The 19,366-nt window shown below is 36.3% G+C and overlaps 1 protein-coding gene across 1 annotated transcript; it reads left to right on the top strand.

Annotated features, from left to right (window-relative positions):
* Positions 1 to 614: 614 nt before the first annotated feature.
* LOC113116258 (dual 3',5'-cyclic-AMP and -GMP phosphodiesterase 11A-like) lies at positions 615 to 17,946 on the top strand. The gene is made up of 20 exons (XM_026284312.1): positions 615 to 1,616; positions 4,028 to 4,186; positions 6,777 to 6,866; positions 7,084 to 7,224; positions 8,860 to 8,924; positions 9,062 to 9,182; positions 10,036 to 10,111; positions 10,188 to 10,255; positions 10,404 to 10,496; positions 10,671 to 10,721; positions 12,080 to 12,226; positions 12,435 to 12,542; positions 13,389 to 13,498; positions 14,545 to 14,635; positions 16,257 to 16,357; positions 16,673 to 16,750; positions 16,826 to 16,889; positions 17,197 to 17,271; positions 17,364 to 17,447; positions 17,530 to 17,946. The coding sequence occupies exons 1-20, from the start codon at positions 774 to 776 to the stop codon at positions 17,797 to 17,799; spliced, it is 2,835 nt and encodes a 944-aa protein (XP_026140097.1). The 5' UTR covers positions 615 to 773; the 3' UTR covers positions 17,800 to 17,946.
* The last annotated feature ends 1,420 nt before the right edge of the window (positions 17,947 to 19,366 follow it).

The following is a 19,366-nucleotide window of genomic DNA, read 5'->3' on the forward strand; positions in this document are numbered from 1 at the left end:
GTAATGATTTTTCAGTGTTCCTGTAGTTCAAACAGTAGAGCAATGTCAAGCTCATGGATATGATTTCCAGTAAATCCATGAACTCAAGTGGCTTTGGCATCTTGCGCATGGTATTAATATTTACTGCTCTTTATTGACTTGATGATTTGAAGGAATGTGATAATGTCTTGTGTACTGTATGTGTACAGCACCATAATAATCCAAGACAAATTTCCCTTCAGTGACAATTCAGCAATACAAATTTAAATTTACATGGGTTTTGTAATATTAAATTCATAATGATTGTGCAAACAGAAATAATAATTCATCCTGTTAGAATATACATATTATGGATAGACTTTTAATGACAAATGATAGCAGCCATTATTTTCAGACAGGGGCTACTTCAAAAGTGTTTAATAGAGGAAAGTATTAGAACATATTTTTTCCTCTCTCTCTCTCTGATTGTCTGTCACACACACATGCATAGCTATAAAAATACTTTCACGAAACAAAAACAGATTCATTAAACTTCCACTGGACACACAAAAAGAAACATCCGTTTTTCACAGACACACTGAACAGACAGCTAGCTATTCGTTTGCTTTCGTGTTTATTTAGGTCCCTCTCAAAGGAAATCTGCGTCTTATCTGCCAACTGCTTGAACAAAATTGCTTATTATACTTAAACGTCATCGCGAATCAGTCATATTTAATTATTTATTTCACTGTTCATCTCCACGAGCCTCATAAAAGACTGTGTGAGGAGGAAGGCTGGAGAACAGTGATATGTGAATGGCAGATGGACGTGTGAAGTGCGTGCAGCAGACGACTCCTCAACAATTTGGCTGTGGCTGTGCCGACATGACAACTTTTGATTTTTCCGACGTGGAGGCATTTTTGGATTGCCATCCGGAGCTTTTTGAGGAATATCTCGCCAGGAAGGGAAAATGTGACACCCTGAGCAGGTGGCTCAAAGAGCATCAGCCGTCCAAAACCTCTGTGGCGGAAGAGAAACGCGGGGTCGCGAGGGATCCCTTCTGGCCCACGAACCCCGACGGACTGAAGCGCAGATCGTCCCACATGGAGCTCCGCAGGAACTTCGCCCGCTCCAAAGCGATGACTGCGCACCGGACCTACGACGAGCACGTCAGTCTCACGGCTCACGAGTCCCAGTCGAGTATGCGACGGCGCGCGCTGCTGCGGAAAGCCAGCTCGTTACCGCCGACCACGGCGCACATCTTGAGCGCGCTGCTCGAGTCCCGGGTGAACGTGCCTCAGTATGCCTCAAGCGCCATTGACTACAAATACAGACTCAAAGAGTCCAACGAGAGGGAATTCTTCCTCGAGCTGGTTAAAGACATTTCTAACGAACTTGACATGACAAACCTCAGCTACAAGATTCTAATCAATGTGTGCATCATGGTGAACGCAGACAGGTGTTCGCTTTTCCTAGTGGAGGGACCGTCTCATAAGAGGACGCTGGTGTCCAAGTTTTTTGATGTGCACTCGGGTACGACGGTGCGACCCTCTTCAAGCACCCTGGACTCAAACGAAGTGCAGGTTCCGTGGGGAAAAGGCATCATAGGTTATGTAGCAGAACACGGAGAAACCGTAAACATCCCGAACGCATACGAGGTAGAACTGCAACTAATAATACTGACAATTACACTGACATTGGTTGCGAATTATTATATGGGGTTTGATGGTTAAACCCAAAGGACGTCGAAGTGTTGAGAGTTTTTTTTAAAGCATGCCCTTTTTAACAGGGGTTTGATTATACATTACAAGTTAGTAGTGCGTATTTTTAACTGTTGACAAATAAATTCGTTTTCGCCAGAGGTCACCGTAACAACAGTTCGACCGGTACAAAAAAAAAAAAAAAAAAAAAACTGGACTAAAACAGCTTGTGTATATTTACATCACAAATCACCGAAACCTAAGTGTATTTTATTTTAAAATTGCATAACTGACATTTGGCTAACTCTAGTTATAATTTATGTCTAGCTAGGGAAAAACGGACAGCTTGTGCCAGGGACTTATATGCAGTGTAGCCTACAATACATACAAAATAAAGTTATTGGGGAGCCCGGGGCTAGTTGTCACAATCTTTACTCCAGTGAATATTTTTCTCAGGTAAAGGTTTATCTTAGCAAATAATGAAATAATGTAGGCATATACTGTAGGTCTTGGGTACAAAAACAAAAACAAAAAAAAAAACGAAAAAAAAAAAACCGCACAACTATTTAACATTTTAAGAAACAATTCAATCAGCGCTGACTTGCCAGTAGGGGGAGCATGCTGTCACACTATATTGGTGTAAGTTTCCATTAAACAGTGTATTATAGACTTTTAGCTACATTTAAAGAGTAAAATAATTAAGAAACAAAACTATTTATGAAACAGCAACCTTTTAAGAGTTGACACAAAAATCTAAAATCCACTGTCTTGGCCAACACATGACATTTGAAAGACACATAACAGCTTGCTCCAAGTTCAGTATTTCAAGTAAAATCTACCTTAATTACTGTATATTCAGTGGCTTAGCTTGCTCTCTAGTTTTCCTAACAGCTACGGCAAAAATATGAACCTTTAGTATGGAGGATAGAACAGAAGTGCCTTTAAAGATTTGTGATTTCTACCATTTCTGCAGCCAAGGCTTTGATTATTTTGATTATGTCAAAAGGTTCAAGAACTTAACAATCCCCATGTGAAGATATCTCGATTACAGTGTTGGCTGTTTCCCCATTGTGTGTACACATCATTATATCATGACCACAGGCAAGCCTTCTCTAGTAAAATGTGGTCAGAAGAGATCCATTGATGCAGTGCAATGAATTTGCCACTATCCTATCATTTAAATGGAATTTTATGCTTTTGGTGGTAATGAATGCAGTTTTCCCCCAAACTGTAAAAAAGTAATAATAATTATTTATTACATTTATATAGCACTTTTCCTGCTTTTCTAAGCACTTAAAGTGCTCTAGATTGTGAGGGGGTATCTCCTTGTCCACCACCAGTGTGCAGCATCCACCTGGATGATGGGATATCACCCATAGTGCACCAAAGCACCCACCACACACAAGCTTACTGGTGGAGAGGAGACGGAGTGATGAAGTCAATCAGTAGATATTGGGATTGTTAGGAGGCCAGGATGGTCACAGGTCAATGGACGAATTTAGCCAGAATGGCGAGGTGACACACCCAATCTTTTCGAAAGACATTCTGGGATTTTTAATGACCACAGAGAGTCAGGACCTCGGTTTAATGTCTCATCCAAAGGACGGTGCTTTTTGGCAGAATAGTGTCCCCGTCAATACACTGGGGTGTTAGGACGCACACAGACCACAGGGTGAGCACCCCCTGCTGGCCACACTAACACCTTTTGCAACAGCAAACCTGTTTTCCCAGGAGGTCTCCCATCAAGGTACTGACCAGCCTCAACCCTGCTTAGTTTCAGTGACCGACCAATCTTGGGCTGCAGGGTGATATGGCTGCTGGCTAAAAAGTGATGCAATATGCAACAAGATTAATCTGAAATACAACAACTACATATACATTTTCATAGTTTTTCCCATTCCCCATTGTGAAGTTGAAGGAATTAGCTTTTTTTTGGTTACACTTTTAAGGTGATACATTCTAATTACGTAATGAGTAATACTAACAACGTGGAATTAATATAGCTTTGAAATAAGATGTGGTTTAAGTTTAGTGGCATGTATTAAGGCAAAATTTACTATGAATACTATTAGTATAGCTAAGTTGTAACAAGGGCACCGTAAAACAGTGTTTTTCCCCCCCCCAGATCATTTTTGAGTTAGATTTGAATAAGGTAAAGTACATAAGGGTATTTGGGACTGATGTGAAAAAAAAAAGAATCAAAACACCCCAGTTATCAACAGATTTTCTTATACAATTATTATATACTGTATTACATTATCAAATTATTATCTCTAACAATTATTTTATATAACAATACAGTAACTTTAAAGAATGAATGTTAATTTTTGCACCTAGCCACAATGTTGTGTCTCCATTGTACTGTGTAGGACCATCGGTTCAGTGATGAAATTGACAAGCTAACGGGTTATAAGACTCAGTCCATTCTGTGCATGGCCATCCGCAACAGTGATGGGGAAGTCATCGGTGTAGTGCAGGCCATCAACAAGAACCCCAGCGGAACTCCGTTCACCGAGGACGATGAGAAGGTACATAAGCTTTGTTCTCCTTTTCTCTTGGCTTCATGCTGATATTATATTTTAAAGCATCTGCTCCAGCTAGTGGATTTATAGTTACATTCTCCAGATGCCCATTACTGTATTGCCCGAACTTTAACTGGTAATGAAACTCTAGAGTGTGGATGTAATTGCTGTGCTGAATCAAAAGAGATCGATAAATTAGCGCCTTGGCGAATATCCTGCTATGCCGGAGTACAAGTAGATCAAGATTTAGAAAATCAGTTATTCACATTATTTTATTCATAACCTTAGAAACAGGAGCATAACCAGTTGAAGCCCTGCGGTAATTTTGCACCTTCATTGAGACACAGCATATGTCAAATCTAGAACTGATATTTGGAAAATTCCAACTGGAAGAGAGAATCCATGCCCTAATCACTCCAAAAGGGCAGAATCCTTGAAGAGTGTCTACATGATATTGTCAGGGATCTGCAAGAAATGGGACCCAAATGCAGAATGAGCAGACAAGGGTATTTTATTAACAAGACGAAGACTGGAACAGCTGGGGAATTTGCAGTGAAACAGTTCAAACAGATGGGCTGGGCAGACAACAATACAGGCAGGAGGGATGACCACTGAGACAGTCCAAGATGACCACAGGCCCAAGCACAGAGTAGGCAGCTCCAGAGGAAGGGCCAGGTAGACACAGGAAACTTGTAGCTTCAAGTGAAACTGCAACGTCACCAGACTAGTCGCCAGGTAGAGACTCACAAGACCAGAGACTTGACACATGAGAGAGGTGAGCTGCTTCCAGGCAGTGGGGTACAGTGGTCAGGAAATCTGAGTGGGGCCAAGACAGGACAATACACAAAAACAAGACTCAAAACGACACAGACAATTGAAGACAAAATTAGAACAAAGCAAAAGAAAACCAAAACTATAATCCAAGAGTAAGAACAAAACTCAATCCAAAACTGGAATCACTTAAGCAAGAATAAATGAAAGTTTAAATCGAATGAGAAAAAAAACTAGATTAGAATACACAAAAAGACTTCCTTTTCTTTTAAACTAGACAAAGCTAAAGACCAAAAAGGATATAAACAACTAGATAAGAGATCAAAATAATTATCAAGCTCAAAGGGATAAATTCTAGGCTAAGAGATGGGTAAACACCAAAACGAACCAGCAGAGACACAAGGAAAGAAACCCCAATATATAGGAAAGTACACATGAGGATCAGGTGAAAACAATCAAGCAGACAAGGGCTAAACAAGGGGGCGTGACCAGGGGTAACAAGGAGGTGGGACAAGGGGAGCACGTGGCAGACACAAACAAAGACAGAACCATGTGCTTAGACACAAAACAAACAGAGAAACATGGAACAGAGACAAGATGGACAGGGCTGTCAGGGCAGGATCCTGACAGATATGACCCTTAAATTTAGTTTTGTTGGATAAAACCTACTTTGTTTAGGTTGATTCAGTAATGTTAAATAAATAAAACAAATATTTCAATAAAATCAATTAATTTGTTTCCACATGAAGCATATTTTTTTTAGGTTCCTATTTTTTTTCTGGTGCAATGTAATGCGGTGTGCATCACCCCATGACCTGTTCTTAACCTGAAAAAATGGGAACCTAAAAACAGAAATATCTACATTAACTGATTTTAAGTTTGGAATATTATTTAATATTGATGAATCAACCTAAATACAGTCATTTATACTAACAAAACTTGCACTGGGTGCAATCAGATAGAAATAGCCATTTAAGGTAACAATTGCAGGTCATCACAGAGTACACCAGAAATTTCATATTATTGCTGTTAATATAATCAATGCAAATTAATCTACATTTTATAGTGGCTTTTTTAAAATATGTTGTGTGTTCCCTCTTTAATTTATACAAATATAAAAGACCCTGCATTAATCTACTATTAAAAACGCATTTCTTAAACATATTTAAATTTCAAATGAAACGCATGATGAAAATATGTGTAATGCATTGTAAAAAAAATAAAACAATTACAATTATTCTGTTTACATATTAACTCGAATTCTTAAATGGTCTAACTTTAAAATGAATCGCAAGGACTCGCCACCCTGGGTCACATGACCATAAATGATCAAATTCCTTAAAGTGAACTTCGTGTATACCATTTGTGAAAGGGTCCTCAATGAAGGGATTCAATTTTTCACTTTCTTTAGGAATGCCCTAAAAAATTATGGAATTCGCCTCTTCAGAACTGTTCTCAGAACAGAGGTTATCTTTGACACTGGTTAAATCAGCACATGCGAATTCCATACTTCAGAATCAATGCTGCAGATCCACTACTGCCGTCAGTCTGCACACGCACATCTCAGACCTTCACTTTCATCGCTGCTTCAAAACAGCTCTCTATAGATAGTAATTAATAGCACTGAATTTCTCCTTAGAATTATTTATGCCAAGCAGCACTGAAAACAGATACACAGGCTGTGCTGTTATAAATGCCCTAGAAATAAACTGATTAACTGATGTGATGCCTCCAGTTCTTCTGCTGGTGTTTTTTCCCTCTTAATATCTCACACTCATGCATCAATCAAACCAAAGCTTTGAAAGCATCACACTTCTCCCTACAGGTTCTTCAAATGTATCTACCTTTCTGTGGAATATCGATCTCCAACGCCAAACTCTTCTCCGAATCCCGCAAGGAGTATGAGAGGAGCAGGGTGAGTCAAGAGCTGCAGAAATGTTGCTGAATAAAACTCAATTTTTCAGACTGATTTCAAATCTGCCTCTAGACTTCTAGACGTCTCCGACAGTGTGTTGCTTGATTTTGAAAGCTTGTTTACAATCCTCAGGTCTCAAGGTTTAAAATATTTAATAATCTGCTTGAAGGCCTGTGTTATCTGAATACATTTCAAGCTATTGCTGTTGTTCCTCAAGGCCCTGCTGGAGGTGGTGAATGATCTGTTTGAGGAGCAGACGGACCTGGAGAAGATTGTGAGAAAGATCATGCAGCGTGCGCTGACATTGCTGCAGTGTGAGCGCTGCTCAGTGCTTCTCCTAGAAGACATCCACTCTCCTGTGAGATCGCTTTTTAGTCCCCTTTTCTCTTTTCTGGCATTTTGTGTTTTTTCGTATCTTTTTCCATCCTTTCTACCTTCCACCATTCTTAAAGGGATAGTTCACCTAAAAATGAACATTCTGTCATTAATTACTCACCCTCATGTCGTTCCAAACCCAGACCTTTGTTCATCTTCGGAACACAGAGTAAGATATTTTTAATGGAACCTGTAAGCTCTCTGACCGTCCCGTAGACAGCTATGATTTTACCTGAACGTAATCAACATAATCAGCATTGTTTACATTCAGCATGTGTAAAGGTCTTACAGGTTTGAAACCACATAAGGGGGAGTAATTAAAGGAACACTACACTTTTTTTTAAAAAATATGCTCATTTTCCAACTCCCCATTTTCGAATTCATTCAGCTGATCTCCGGGTCTGGTGGTAGCACTATTAGCTTAGCTTAGCATAGATCAGTAAATCTGATTAGACTGTTAACATCTTGCTCAAAAATTTCAAGAGTTTAAATTTTTTTCCTATTTAAAACTTGACTCTTCTGTAGTTACATCGTGTACTAAAACCGATGAAAAATGAAAAGTTGCCATTTCCTAGGCCGATATGGCTAGAAACTATACTCTCATTCCGGTGTAATAATCAAGTTACTATTTTCATGTGCTGTGTAATATCATTGCGCATGCTGCTCTCATGGTACAGCAGCAAAGTTTCTTGATTATGATGCTGGAATGAGAGTATAGTTTCTAGCTATATCGGCCTATAAAACGCAACTTTTCATTTTCCGTTGGTCTTAGAACACGATGTAACTATAGAAGAGTCAAGTTTTAGATAGGAAAAATATAGAAACTCTTTAGTAATTTTTGAGCGAGATGCTAACAGTCTAATCAGATTTAATGATATATGCTAAGCTAAACTAAAAGTGCTACCGCCAGACCCAGAGATCGGCTAAAACTGTTTAACTCTAGGGGAGTTGGAAAATTAGCCTATTTTCAAAAAAAGTGGAGTGTTCCTTTAATGACAGAATTTTCATTTTTGGGTAATCACTCTCTTTAAGAAATGTTGATGATTTAATGTGTGACATAAAATACATCAATAATACCACTTTGCAGACTTTTAAAGACTTTTACCACTTTTAAAGCCATGCTTCTGTATTTTGCGTGGAGCCAGTGTTTAGCTTTTTACTTCTGGTGATTTTATTTAGGTTTTAAAATTCATAACATATTTCTTCACTTGTGAAGATTATCATGATGTACTCAACATGTAATAATTTTTTACTTTTGTTGGTCATATAGCTTATTCCTCAACAATTCAAAAGCCAATGGAAAATTGAATCCTATTGGACTTTTTGTCAAGGGAATCTGTTTATTGTTAATTTCTGGGTTGGCCTACAAAATACGTCATCACTGTAGTGCTCTATACAGCTAGTCTTTATCAAAAACAGTTTGTGCTTTTTCTTTGCAGATGACTTGTATTTTGTGCATAGTTGTCACTGTCTGTGTATACCGTTCACCCAGTAGAGGGCAATGTGAACACCTTGAAATGACCCTAGCATTGCTTTACAGCAAGTGTTTACAGCAAACACTACTCAGGGTTTCTTCAGAAAATATCTAAACGTAGTTGTTCTCTCACTGTGTTCATAGGTAGTAAAGTTCTCCCAGACATTTGAGCTCATGTCTCCACTGTGCAGCATTGATCATGACATCAGGTGAGAATAACAGGGCTAGTAATATGACAAACTACTAAATTGTATTTTTTTACATAACGTAAGCGGGATGTCAGCTAATGTATGCCATGCTCAGTATATGTGTGTTGTGTGTATATGTGGGCATTTGACAAAGTCAGCATGGAGAAGGTGTCTTGCTCAGACTGGCTGATCAATAACAGCATTGCTGAGTTGGTAGCATCAACCGGGCTGCCTGTTAACATCAGTGACGTCTGTCAGGATCCCCGCTTTGATGCTGAGGTGAGCAGAATACACCCCCACAGACCAGTTTCATGTTCATTTTGATCACTTGGCCCAAACCAAAGCATGATTCCAAGCCCACATCTCTCTCATGGTGCCAGTTAGTCTAAACTAGCACGTAGTATGTCCTTGTGACAAAGAAGTACACTTAAGCATACTTAAAAAGAAAATATGCTTTAAAATTATATACTTCAGTGTAGACTGACTGTAATGTTTTGCATTACACTTAAATTAACATGTATTATAGTATACAGTTAATATTAAATACAATTAGTTGAACTTAAGAATGCTTTTTTACCCACTTAAGTAGGACTCAAGTACATATTGTGTGATTTATTTCAATAATTTTGAAATGCATGTCTATTAAAACTTTTTAAATATATTGTCTATTTAAATATATCAAGTAGTTTACATGTGCATAAGTATGTTAGTCAGTGCATCAAAATAACTGTACTTCTTTGAAGAATGACAAAAGATTATTAAAACAATTATGAGAAATGTATTTTTGAAGTAAAGCTTGTAATTTGGCATTATTACAAATGGCATTTTAGTGTGTTAAGCAGTATGTTAGGAATAAATGTGTACTTTCTTTAAGAACACTTCAGTGGCTTTTTTTTAATCAGAATTATTTTATCTGCAAGTACAGTTTTTTTTTAAATAGATCTAAAAAAAAAAAGTGAGAAAAAATGAGAAATAGACAGAAAAAATACACTAAAAGTACACATTCAATACAATGAAATACACTTCTTTTACAAAAGTGTTAGCACCGTTAAGTGTGCATATGAACCCAAGTGTAATCAAACACACACACACACACACACGTATCATTTCAAGCATTGTGTTTCATACTCAGGCGGACCAGGCTTCTGGTTTTCATATCAGATCAGTTTTATGCGTCCCCATCTGGAATCGGACACATCAGATTATTGGTGAGTTTCCACACAAGTGTTTAACTTAATACAAACCAACAAAAACAACAATTAAATAATGTCTTACTTTTATTAGGCGTTGCCCAGATTCTGAATCGCTTGGACAGAAAGACATTTAATGATGCAGATCAAAGGTTATTTGAGGTGTGACTTTATTCAAATATTTGATGTTGGAATAAAATTGCCAATCAATATTTTATAAGTGATTTAGAGCCTTACATACTTACTTACATTACTGATACTGTCATAAATCATACTTATGATTAATTTTCCTTTCCGTTGTTCCTAACAGGCTTTTGTTATTTTCTGTGGTCTGGGCATTAACAACACAATGATGTATAACCAGGTTAAAAAGACTTGGGCTAAGCAGTCTGTGGCTCTAGATGTGAGTAATATTTCTTATTAGTATTTATTTTTATGTTTTAAACGGCCCATTAATATAATAGCTACATTTTTGCCTGCATATTAATCTGTCAGACCAGTAGAGAGAAATTAAATTGTGCATGCGTGGTATGGTTACATTACATAGTGTGTATATTGTTATTTCTGTCTTTTTCAGATGCTGTCTTATCATGCTACATGCTCCAAGGCAGAGGTTGATCGCCTGAAGGTAAGATTAAAATATGGAATTTAAGTCCATAAAAAAACTAGATTCCACAGCACTGAAAATATACTAATGTTCTAAATTATTTTTTAAAACATGAAGTTTTAAATATTGAAACATTATTGATAACTGCTCTATTACCATTGAAAAAGTTTGTGTCAGTATAGTTTTTTTTTTATTATTATTTAGAAATGATGCAAAATTATCAAAAGTTACAGTAAACACACTTTTTATGTTACAAAAAAATATATTTCAAATAAATACTATTCTTTTGAACTTTCTGTAAATGAAAGAATCTTTCAAAAAATGATCACAGATAAAATATTAAACAGCACAAAATATATAAAAAAACAGCATAAAAATATTAAACACCACAACTGTTTTGATAATAATCAGAAATGTTTCTTGAGCACCAAATCAGCATATTGCTTTGATTTCTGAAGGATCGTGTGACACTGAAGACTTGAGTTATGATGTTAAAAAATCAGCTTTGCCATCACAGAAATAAATTATATTTTGAGATATATTAAAATCGAAAACTTTAAATTGTAATATTTCACAATATTACTCTTTTTATTAACTGTGTAATTTTATGTTATTTTACTGTATATTTTCTAATAAATGCAACTTTGGTGAGCATATAAGACTCTTGAACGCTTTTACTGTATTTCAAGTCAATGAAAAAAATCAAAATGTGTCACAGGAACAACAAAAAATTTAAATTATATATATTTGTTCATTTAAAAATGATTTTTATCACTTGCTATTTCATGTATTATAAGCCCTGTTGCAATAAAGCTGCTTAAATAAACTATAACTCTAGCAAAAAGTAAACCTCTCTTTAATTACCTATTTTATAATTTATAATTTTATAAATTATTCATTCAGTATCTGATTTGTTGTAAATATAAAAAATGCTTTGGCAATACGCTGTAATGCCTGACATGCAATAAAGCATATTTGAATTTAATATCAACAGCATTACAACTTACTGTATTTGACCAGTGCATTATTACCTTTACAGCGTGGTACAGCTAGATTCTGTATAGTGTTGCAAAATGTGAAATAAGGTTCCCAGATCAGAAGCATATAGCACACCTTTTCTCCAGAGAGACGTGATGAAAACTTCAAATTAAACTCATACATTAGAGAGATAGAAGAGTAAAAAACATCTCAGCCCCCAACGTTTCCTAGAAATTTATAGATGGTGGTGTCCCAGACTTGAGAGAGTTGAGGTATTAATAATTGAAATGGCAGAGTGTCATATACTCTTTCTGTCTGAGCCCTCAGTGGATCAGGCTCTGCTCGGGTGTTTAATTGCCTTGCTGCTGGAGTTGCTGAGATTGTCCCCTCTCCTCTCTCAGGCTGCTAAGATTCCCCTAAGCAGTGAGCTCGGGATCGATGAGTTCCACTTTAATGACTTTTCTCTGGACAGCGACGCCATGATCACTGCCTCCCTGCGGATGTTTTTGGAGCTCGGTGTCGTGCAGAAATTCAAAATTGATTATGAGGTGAGGCAATCACCATCAAAGCGGGGGCCAAATGCCAACCCTTTACTGACTGGGAGAGTGAAATGCTGCTTACATATGTATGGTGTGTGAGGCTGGGAGTGCTGGGTTATGGATTGGGGAGAGACTGTGCTGCAGGCTGGTTTTAGGAACACAGGGAGGGTCTGGAGCTGCGGTGAATACTACAGCATGCCTTTCTGTTCCCGCTCAGGTGCTGTGCCGCTGGCTGCTTACCGTGAGGAAGAACTACCGCACCGTAGCCTATCACAACTGGAGGCATGCCTTCAACGTCTCGCAGTGCATGTTTGTTATGATCACCGTAAGTCACAGATGATGATCCAAGTGGCCTGAAATAGCCTGTGTGATTTGATAGTACACCCATGAATGAAAAGGCAGAATTTATTCACCCTTAGTGATTTAATCGAAACCTTAATTGGTACCGTACTAAATTGATCAACTTAAATTACTAAAATATATAAATGCATGACATGCAAGTTTCAATAGAAATATTTTAATAAGCATATTTTAGTTTATCACAAACCCTTTTACATTCAGCAGCATACTACAGTATAACCATAGAAATCATTATGAAATTGCATATTAAGATGAACTTAAGTCCTAATTAAGTGGCTTCAAAAAAAACTACATTTCAGGTGATTGCATTTTGATTAATAAATACATTTAAACGGTAATACATTTTCGTTTAATTGCAATTACCATGTAAGTGTTCAGAAATGTTACATTTAGTTAACTTTTGAAGTATATTATTTCAATAAAAGTATGCTGAAGTGTACTTTATTTTCACAAGGGAAGGTGATATATTCAGTGTATAATGGCTTGAATTCTGTTCGATATTGTTTTAATTTTTTATTGCGCATAAGTTATAGAGATTACTTCTGTGATGGTTTTAAGATGCTTTTTGCCTTTTTAGAGTTGCACATTCCCTGTCCCAATCCACATTATTTGTATGGCAGAGAAAAGAGACATAAGAGTTCAGTACAACATCAGTAAATGCCTTTCATTTTTGATTGAACTATCCCTCTAATGATATTCTCAGGTAGAAGCTGTAAATGCACATAGTTTAAATCAGTAATGATCTTTCAAGCCATAATTGAATCACTGTATTGGAGGATTTGCAGTAGTAGGTTTCTCTGTTGTGGTCCAGACTGCTGCGTTCCAGGAGGTGCTGACAGACACAGAGACTCTTGCGCTTATGGTTGGGTGTTTCTGCCATGACCTGGACCATCGTGGCACAAATAACGCCTTTCAGGCAAAGTGAGTCAATGTAACTTACGTCAGTGGCTCCAGTTTTTACATTGCACATCAAATAATGACCCAACAGAACCAACATAGCCCTAAAATTGTCTTGTAAAAGTAAAGTTGTTAATGGATGAAACTGTCAATGTTGGTATCTGTCTAATATGACTAACTTCTTCTGACTGACCAATTTGTGCCAATTCTCTGGAGGATATGATTGGCTGCACAGCCTTAAACGCCAACATGGGAGGTGTTTTCTCCTCCCTTTTTAAGGATAAAGTCTTTTTTTATTTTGCTATCCTAATTCTGCATGTTTACACGGCTACCTGCATTTTATTATTTGCATTTACTTTGGCTTTTTCCCCAAGTTAAAATGGCTTAATATTTTTAAGGCAAGAAACATTTACCACCATTTTAAAGTTTGGGGTTGCTAGGATTTTTTTTAAATGTTTTTTTAAAACATATCTTAAGCTCACCAAGGCAGCATATGTTTATTTATTTATTTATTTACAGAATTTATTTGTTTAAAAATACAGCAAGAACAGAAATATTGTGGAATATTATTAGCATTCAAAATAACTTGTTTTCTATTTTGATATATTTTAAAACGTAATTTATTCCTGTGACGCAAAGCTGAATTTTCATCAGGCATTACTCCAGTTTTCTGTATCACCTTTCATCTTGAAAAATCATTTGAATATGTTGATTTTGTGCTTATAAATGTTAAAAAAAAAATAATAATAATTTGTGGAAATCCAATGCTATCTCATGACCAATTCGTACATATTTTACGAGGTGGCGATTTTGTATGATTTGTCTAGACCCCAGTGACAGGTAGTTTTAGGGGCAGGGTTAGGGGTAGGTCATCTGTTCGAATTCATATGAATTGGGGAATTCTTAGAATGTATGTACGATTCAAAAAAATCATACGAATTTGTATGAGTAGGGTCGTACGAATTAATACGAATAAGCAACCTCGTAAAATATGTGTAAATTGCCATGATTTGGGGTTGGGACATAATGTGCTTATTGTTTTGGATCTGATCTGTGTTGTGCTTTCACAGGTCTGGGTCAGCACTAGCGCTGCTGTACGGAACGTCTGCCACACTTGAGCATCATCATTTCAACCACGCCGTCATGATCCTGCAGAGTGAGGTGAGCATGTCTGTCAGCTCATGTCTCAGTACTGAATAAAACTCCATTTAAAAATGTCTACTTCAATTTAAAAACTCTTATTTGCAATGCATTTTATTTTCATTCATCATATGGTTCATGGTATATCCATTACTTAGTTGAAGCAAATGAAACAAATATTCAGTAAAGCACATAAAACAAATTAGTAAAATGAATGTTAGTTTTTCAGTTTGACTTTTCAATGAAATAAACACTTTTGGACTCACACTGTGTGTGAAAACAATGATCTGCGGAACACAATGAATATTGTCAAGCAGTGGACTAATAACCAGTCTCTCTCACACTTCTCTTGTAATGGATTTGCAGAAATGACCCATTTTACCCTCGTCCACATTTGCATGTCTCAGTGGATGGAATGAATGCAAATAGATGTCAGCGTTTGATTAAGTGGCTGATTTAGCTCTGAGCTGTTTAATTATGACCAAGCTCTGTATCGATTTCCTGTAGACGTCCATTGAGCTTTTTTTAACCAACACCAATTAACTGTGCTAAGGAGATTCCCCTCTTGGGTCAGCTGCACTGAAGCAAGGAGAGAAAGAAATTGCTTTCTATCCCAGAGACTGAACATGCATAGAGACACACTCTTTATGAATGAGACTCAGGGGTGTGAAGAGATTGCTAGTGTCATGACTGGCTTTATTTCAGCAGAAAAGACAAGGCTTAATAGGATTACTAGAACTTGGAATGTGAGTCGTGCTTTCCCCAAACTTCACTTACTGTAGACTTTAGGAGAGTGGGGTAAGCTGTGCCACATTTTACTTAACCCTACTGCGTCTACTGTATCATACTGTATTCAATACACTACTTTCTAAGGCCTCTAAATGATATGATAAATGATACATGACCTTTTTTGTACCTTTTGTCATCTAAATGACACTATTTGAGTAAGTGGAAGGCCTTTTCATAAAATTGTAAAAAAAAATCAAATGGTTGTGGAAAGCACGCATTTTGCTGTGAATTATTATTTATTAATTTTACCAAATAAGTATAGAGTAAACATAGAATGCATTTTTTATTGCTAGTAATATTTCAAGATGGCACTTACAGCATTTTAATATAACATTACTAAGACATTATTGATAATTACAAGATTATTAATATTTGTATATATATATATATATATATATATATATATATATATATATATATATTTGATACAGTATATCAAATATGATGCTTGAAACATCCGATAAAGCTCAAAGTAATAGATCTAATTATGTTTAAAAGTGCCTCCTATCAGCTAAAATTAAAGGAAAGCACAGGGCCTCAGAAATATGACTTCTTCCCCGCTGAGATTTTAAAAAGGTAAGTTGACACACGTTAGCAGTAAGCTGTGCCGTTGTAAATGATCAATGACAAATATGGGCATAAAAGCAATGGTTATACAGGACAAAACAAATAGTTTCCCAAAAGGCTTTGAAATTTCATGTAATAAACGACATTATTTTTTTTAAAGAAACTGAACACATTAATTCTGTCAAGGTTCAAGTCATCAAGGTTCATGTGAATATGAATTGTTTCTCCCTCCTCACATTGTCATGAATATTCACTAACATCTTTTTCTCCTTTTTTTTTTTGACAGGGTCACAACATTTTTGCTAATCTGTCCTCCAAAGAGTACAGCAGCATGATGCAGCTACTGAAACAGGCCATTCTGTCCACAGATCTCACCTTGTACTTCAAGTAAGTAATAGTATCAAACGGCATATGTTTCAAAAGTCATAACAACCCACAGCTTCGAACTGCTTTAAATATTCAACCAGATGCATGTAATTCACGTTTGAGCCACAGAGAGGCGCCCTTTGAATAGAGGCAGAAGAGGCCATATTAAGCCCATTTTGTGGCTTTTGTTCAGATCCAGGAATCCTGGTGAAGATCTGAAAGATGCCTCAAGGAACATTGAATAACCTTAAATTGTCCAATTTGCTAATAAGTAATTAATTATTGGTTCTTTTTTTCTTCTTCTTTATTATCTTCATAATTCATTGGATATGAAAGAAGTAGAACCAAGTTCTTTGAGTGTGTTTTGTCGGGACAGTTCAGTTGGAGTAATGAAGAACATAGAGACATGTTCAGGTGAGTGTCTACAATTTATAAAATTGATAACGGAAATGCCAGGATCTGCTGTTAAAATACTATAAATATGACCAGGTCTATGCTGATGACTGCGTGTGACTTGGGTGCAGTGACTCGACCATGGGAGATCTCAAAACAGGTTCCACATTGTTCTATTTTTGTCTTGTTTTTAAGTATAAATATCTTATTTGAGATGGAAAATCGTAAGATAATAAGATTTTATTTGAGAGAGAAAAAATTGATATCATCATATATTAGTTATATTCATCATCATATATTAGTCATATATATTTAGCTTTTTTAATGGAAAATATATACAAATTCGTCAGATGTATGTCAACAGGGTAAGAAAATGATTGTACTTTATATTCTCTGAAACCACTGCAGAGTATATATTTTAGTGGACGTTAAAATATAATGTCATAAATCTATGTTTCTAATTCCAGGTGGCTGAACTGGTGACCAGTGAATTCTTTGAACAAGGTGACAGGGAAAGATCAGAGCTGAAGTTGACACCAGCTGTATGTATTCTCTTATCAACAGATATCTCTGTGTTTTAAAATGTAATTTGCTGGTTTGTCAGTCAATTTCCGGTTTAATCTCTCCTATCCAGGCCATTTTTGATCGTAATCGTAAAGATGAGCTTCCTGTGCTTCAGTTAGAATGGATTGATGGAATCTGCAAGCCATTATATAAGGTACAACGGTTAAATAGATTAAAGCAAATGAATTAACTCCAGCTAATTAACTTTTATACAGTGATCATAATGTATTTTATAGGCTCTTGTGAAGTTGAATAGGAAGCTTCAGCCGATGGTAGATGGAATTGATGCCAACCGAAAGAAGTGGGAGGAGCTTTGTCAGTCCTATCAGCAAACACGGAGAGCCTCTGAGTGCATCTCCAGTCTGGAGTCAGGAGAGACTGAATCGCCTCAGAGTTCAGACTCCACCCACGAGCCAGAATCTAGTCAGAGTGAGGTGACCAATCAGAGCAAAGACTCCACCCACTGTGTGGAGCCATATCAAGCCACGGCAGCCAATTACAAATAAGAGGTGTGATGTGACAATTAAAGGACGGCCCACTTAGTCAGGGGTTCCCAAACGACTTTTTCCTGAACCTCTTATGCGCTGAGATTTTAAGTTAATATTTTAATATTCTAACAACAGATTTGCACATTCAGAATAATCTGATGTTGGTTAATGGTCAAATGACTTTATTTAACAAAAGAGATGAAATATTTAACCCTTTTTCAAGAAATGTTATTGTTTTATTATACATTCTAAATTATAAAAATGAAGTCATAAATGATTGATAATTATAAAAATCATTTAATTTTACACTTTTTATTTTACAAGTCTTAATTAAATTGCAGCCTTGGGTAATCCCACTAAGATATATCATGATTTATATTAAATTTCGATGAAGTATGCAGCCACATTTATTTATTTTAATTTTAGATCTGTTCTAATTAATTATTTGCTCATGACCCCCCAGGGTTTCTAAAACCCACATTTGAGAAACCCTGCACCGTGTAATGACGACTTGACAGCTTTCCTATGTTTATATATGAAAAAATGTGTTGCTAACCAAACTTTTTTATGTGGGCTGCTTTGAGATTGACAATATTTCTATTGAAATCACTTCAAGCATTTACAGCACAATTTAAAAACATTATAAAATGACTATCACTGGTTTTAAAAACAAAATATTTATTAAGAACCCATATTTATTTATTTTATCTCCGATAAAAAAATATATGTATATAATGGAATATGTGAATATGTGCAGGAAGTTCAGGTGCACAAAAACTGAATGTGAGAAATAGCAGTAAACTGTTTCAAAAGCTCAGATGTTGTTCAGTGAGTCTGTGCTGCTATATCGCAAGTTACAAGTTTGCTTTCACAAAGCCTGGCATTACATAAATATAAAACAGAGTTGCTGATAGGATTCCCATGCTTCAGATGTGGAAACTGAGCATTGATTTGATGAATGTATGAATTGATATCACTGTGATCTTTTTGCTGTTGTTTAGACTTGCATGGAAGCATTGGAACACTGTTATAACTGTTGGTTGTGCTATAATTTTATATTGAACAGTATACACAGTGTTTAATGTCTATGTATGCATCTGTGGTCTCTTGTACCTGTCAATCAGGTCCTTATAAAACAGTATAGGTCACATTTTTACAAAATATTGCATATCAGCTGTTTGAGTGGCAAACAGAAGATTATACAGAATGAATGTGAAGTCATCTGTCTTAAACCAGCTTTTTGGGATTCGTCCTTGATAGCTGACTCCTAAGATGAACCAAAGTCAATTCTCACAATACTAAAAATCTGAATTTGTTGCATGCAAAACTGAAACCTGATGTTGGCATGTGGTATTACATGTTACAATTTAGTAGGTGAACTTTGTGTTTTTGAAAGCATTACAAATGCCATGAAATGCATGCTGCAGGGGTTTGACAACAGCAGCTTTCTGCTTTAAATGGGAGTTAAACTTTCAGGTTGTGTTGCAGTCGTGCTACATTTTATTTTGTGCGCACACAGTCAGATTCAGTCTGTCTGTCTTATTCAGTTGAAATGTTATCATTTTTGCATTTATTATGAATTGAC

The sequence above is a fragment of the Carassius auratus genome, chromosome 16, assembly GCF_003368295.1.
Source record: "Carassius auratus strain Wakin chromosome 16, ASM336829v1, whole genome shotgun sequence".
NCBI lineage: Eukaryota > Metazoa > Chordata > Actinopteri > Cypriniformes > Cyprinidae > Carassius > Carassius auratus.

Bases quoted from the DNA above. Each gene is read 5' to 3' on its own strand.
- LOC113116258 (XM_026284312.1), top strand. From the start codon at position 774: ATGGCAGATGGACGTGTGAAGTGCGTGCAGCAGACGACTCCTCAACAA. The intron at 10,722-12,079 runs GTAAGATTAAAA...CTCCTCTCTCAG, and splicing joins CAGAGGTTGATCGCCTGAAG to GCTGCTAAGATTCCCCTAAG. The intron at 16,358-16,672 runs GTAAGTAATAGT...TGGATATGAAAG, and splicing joins GATCTCACCTTGTACTTCAA to AAGTAGAACCAAGTTCTTTG.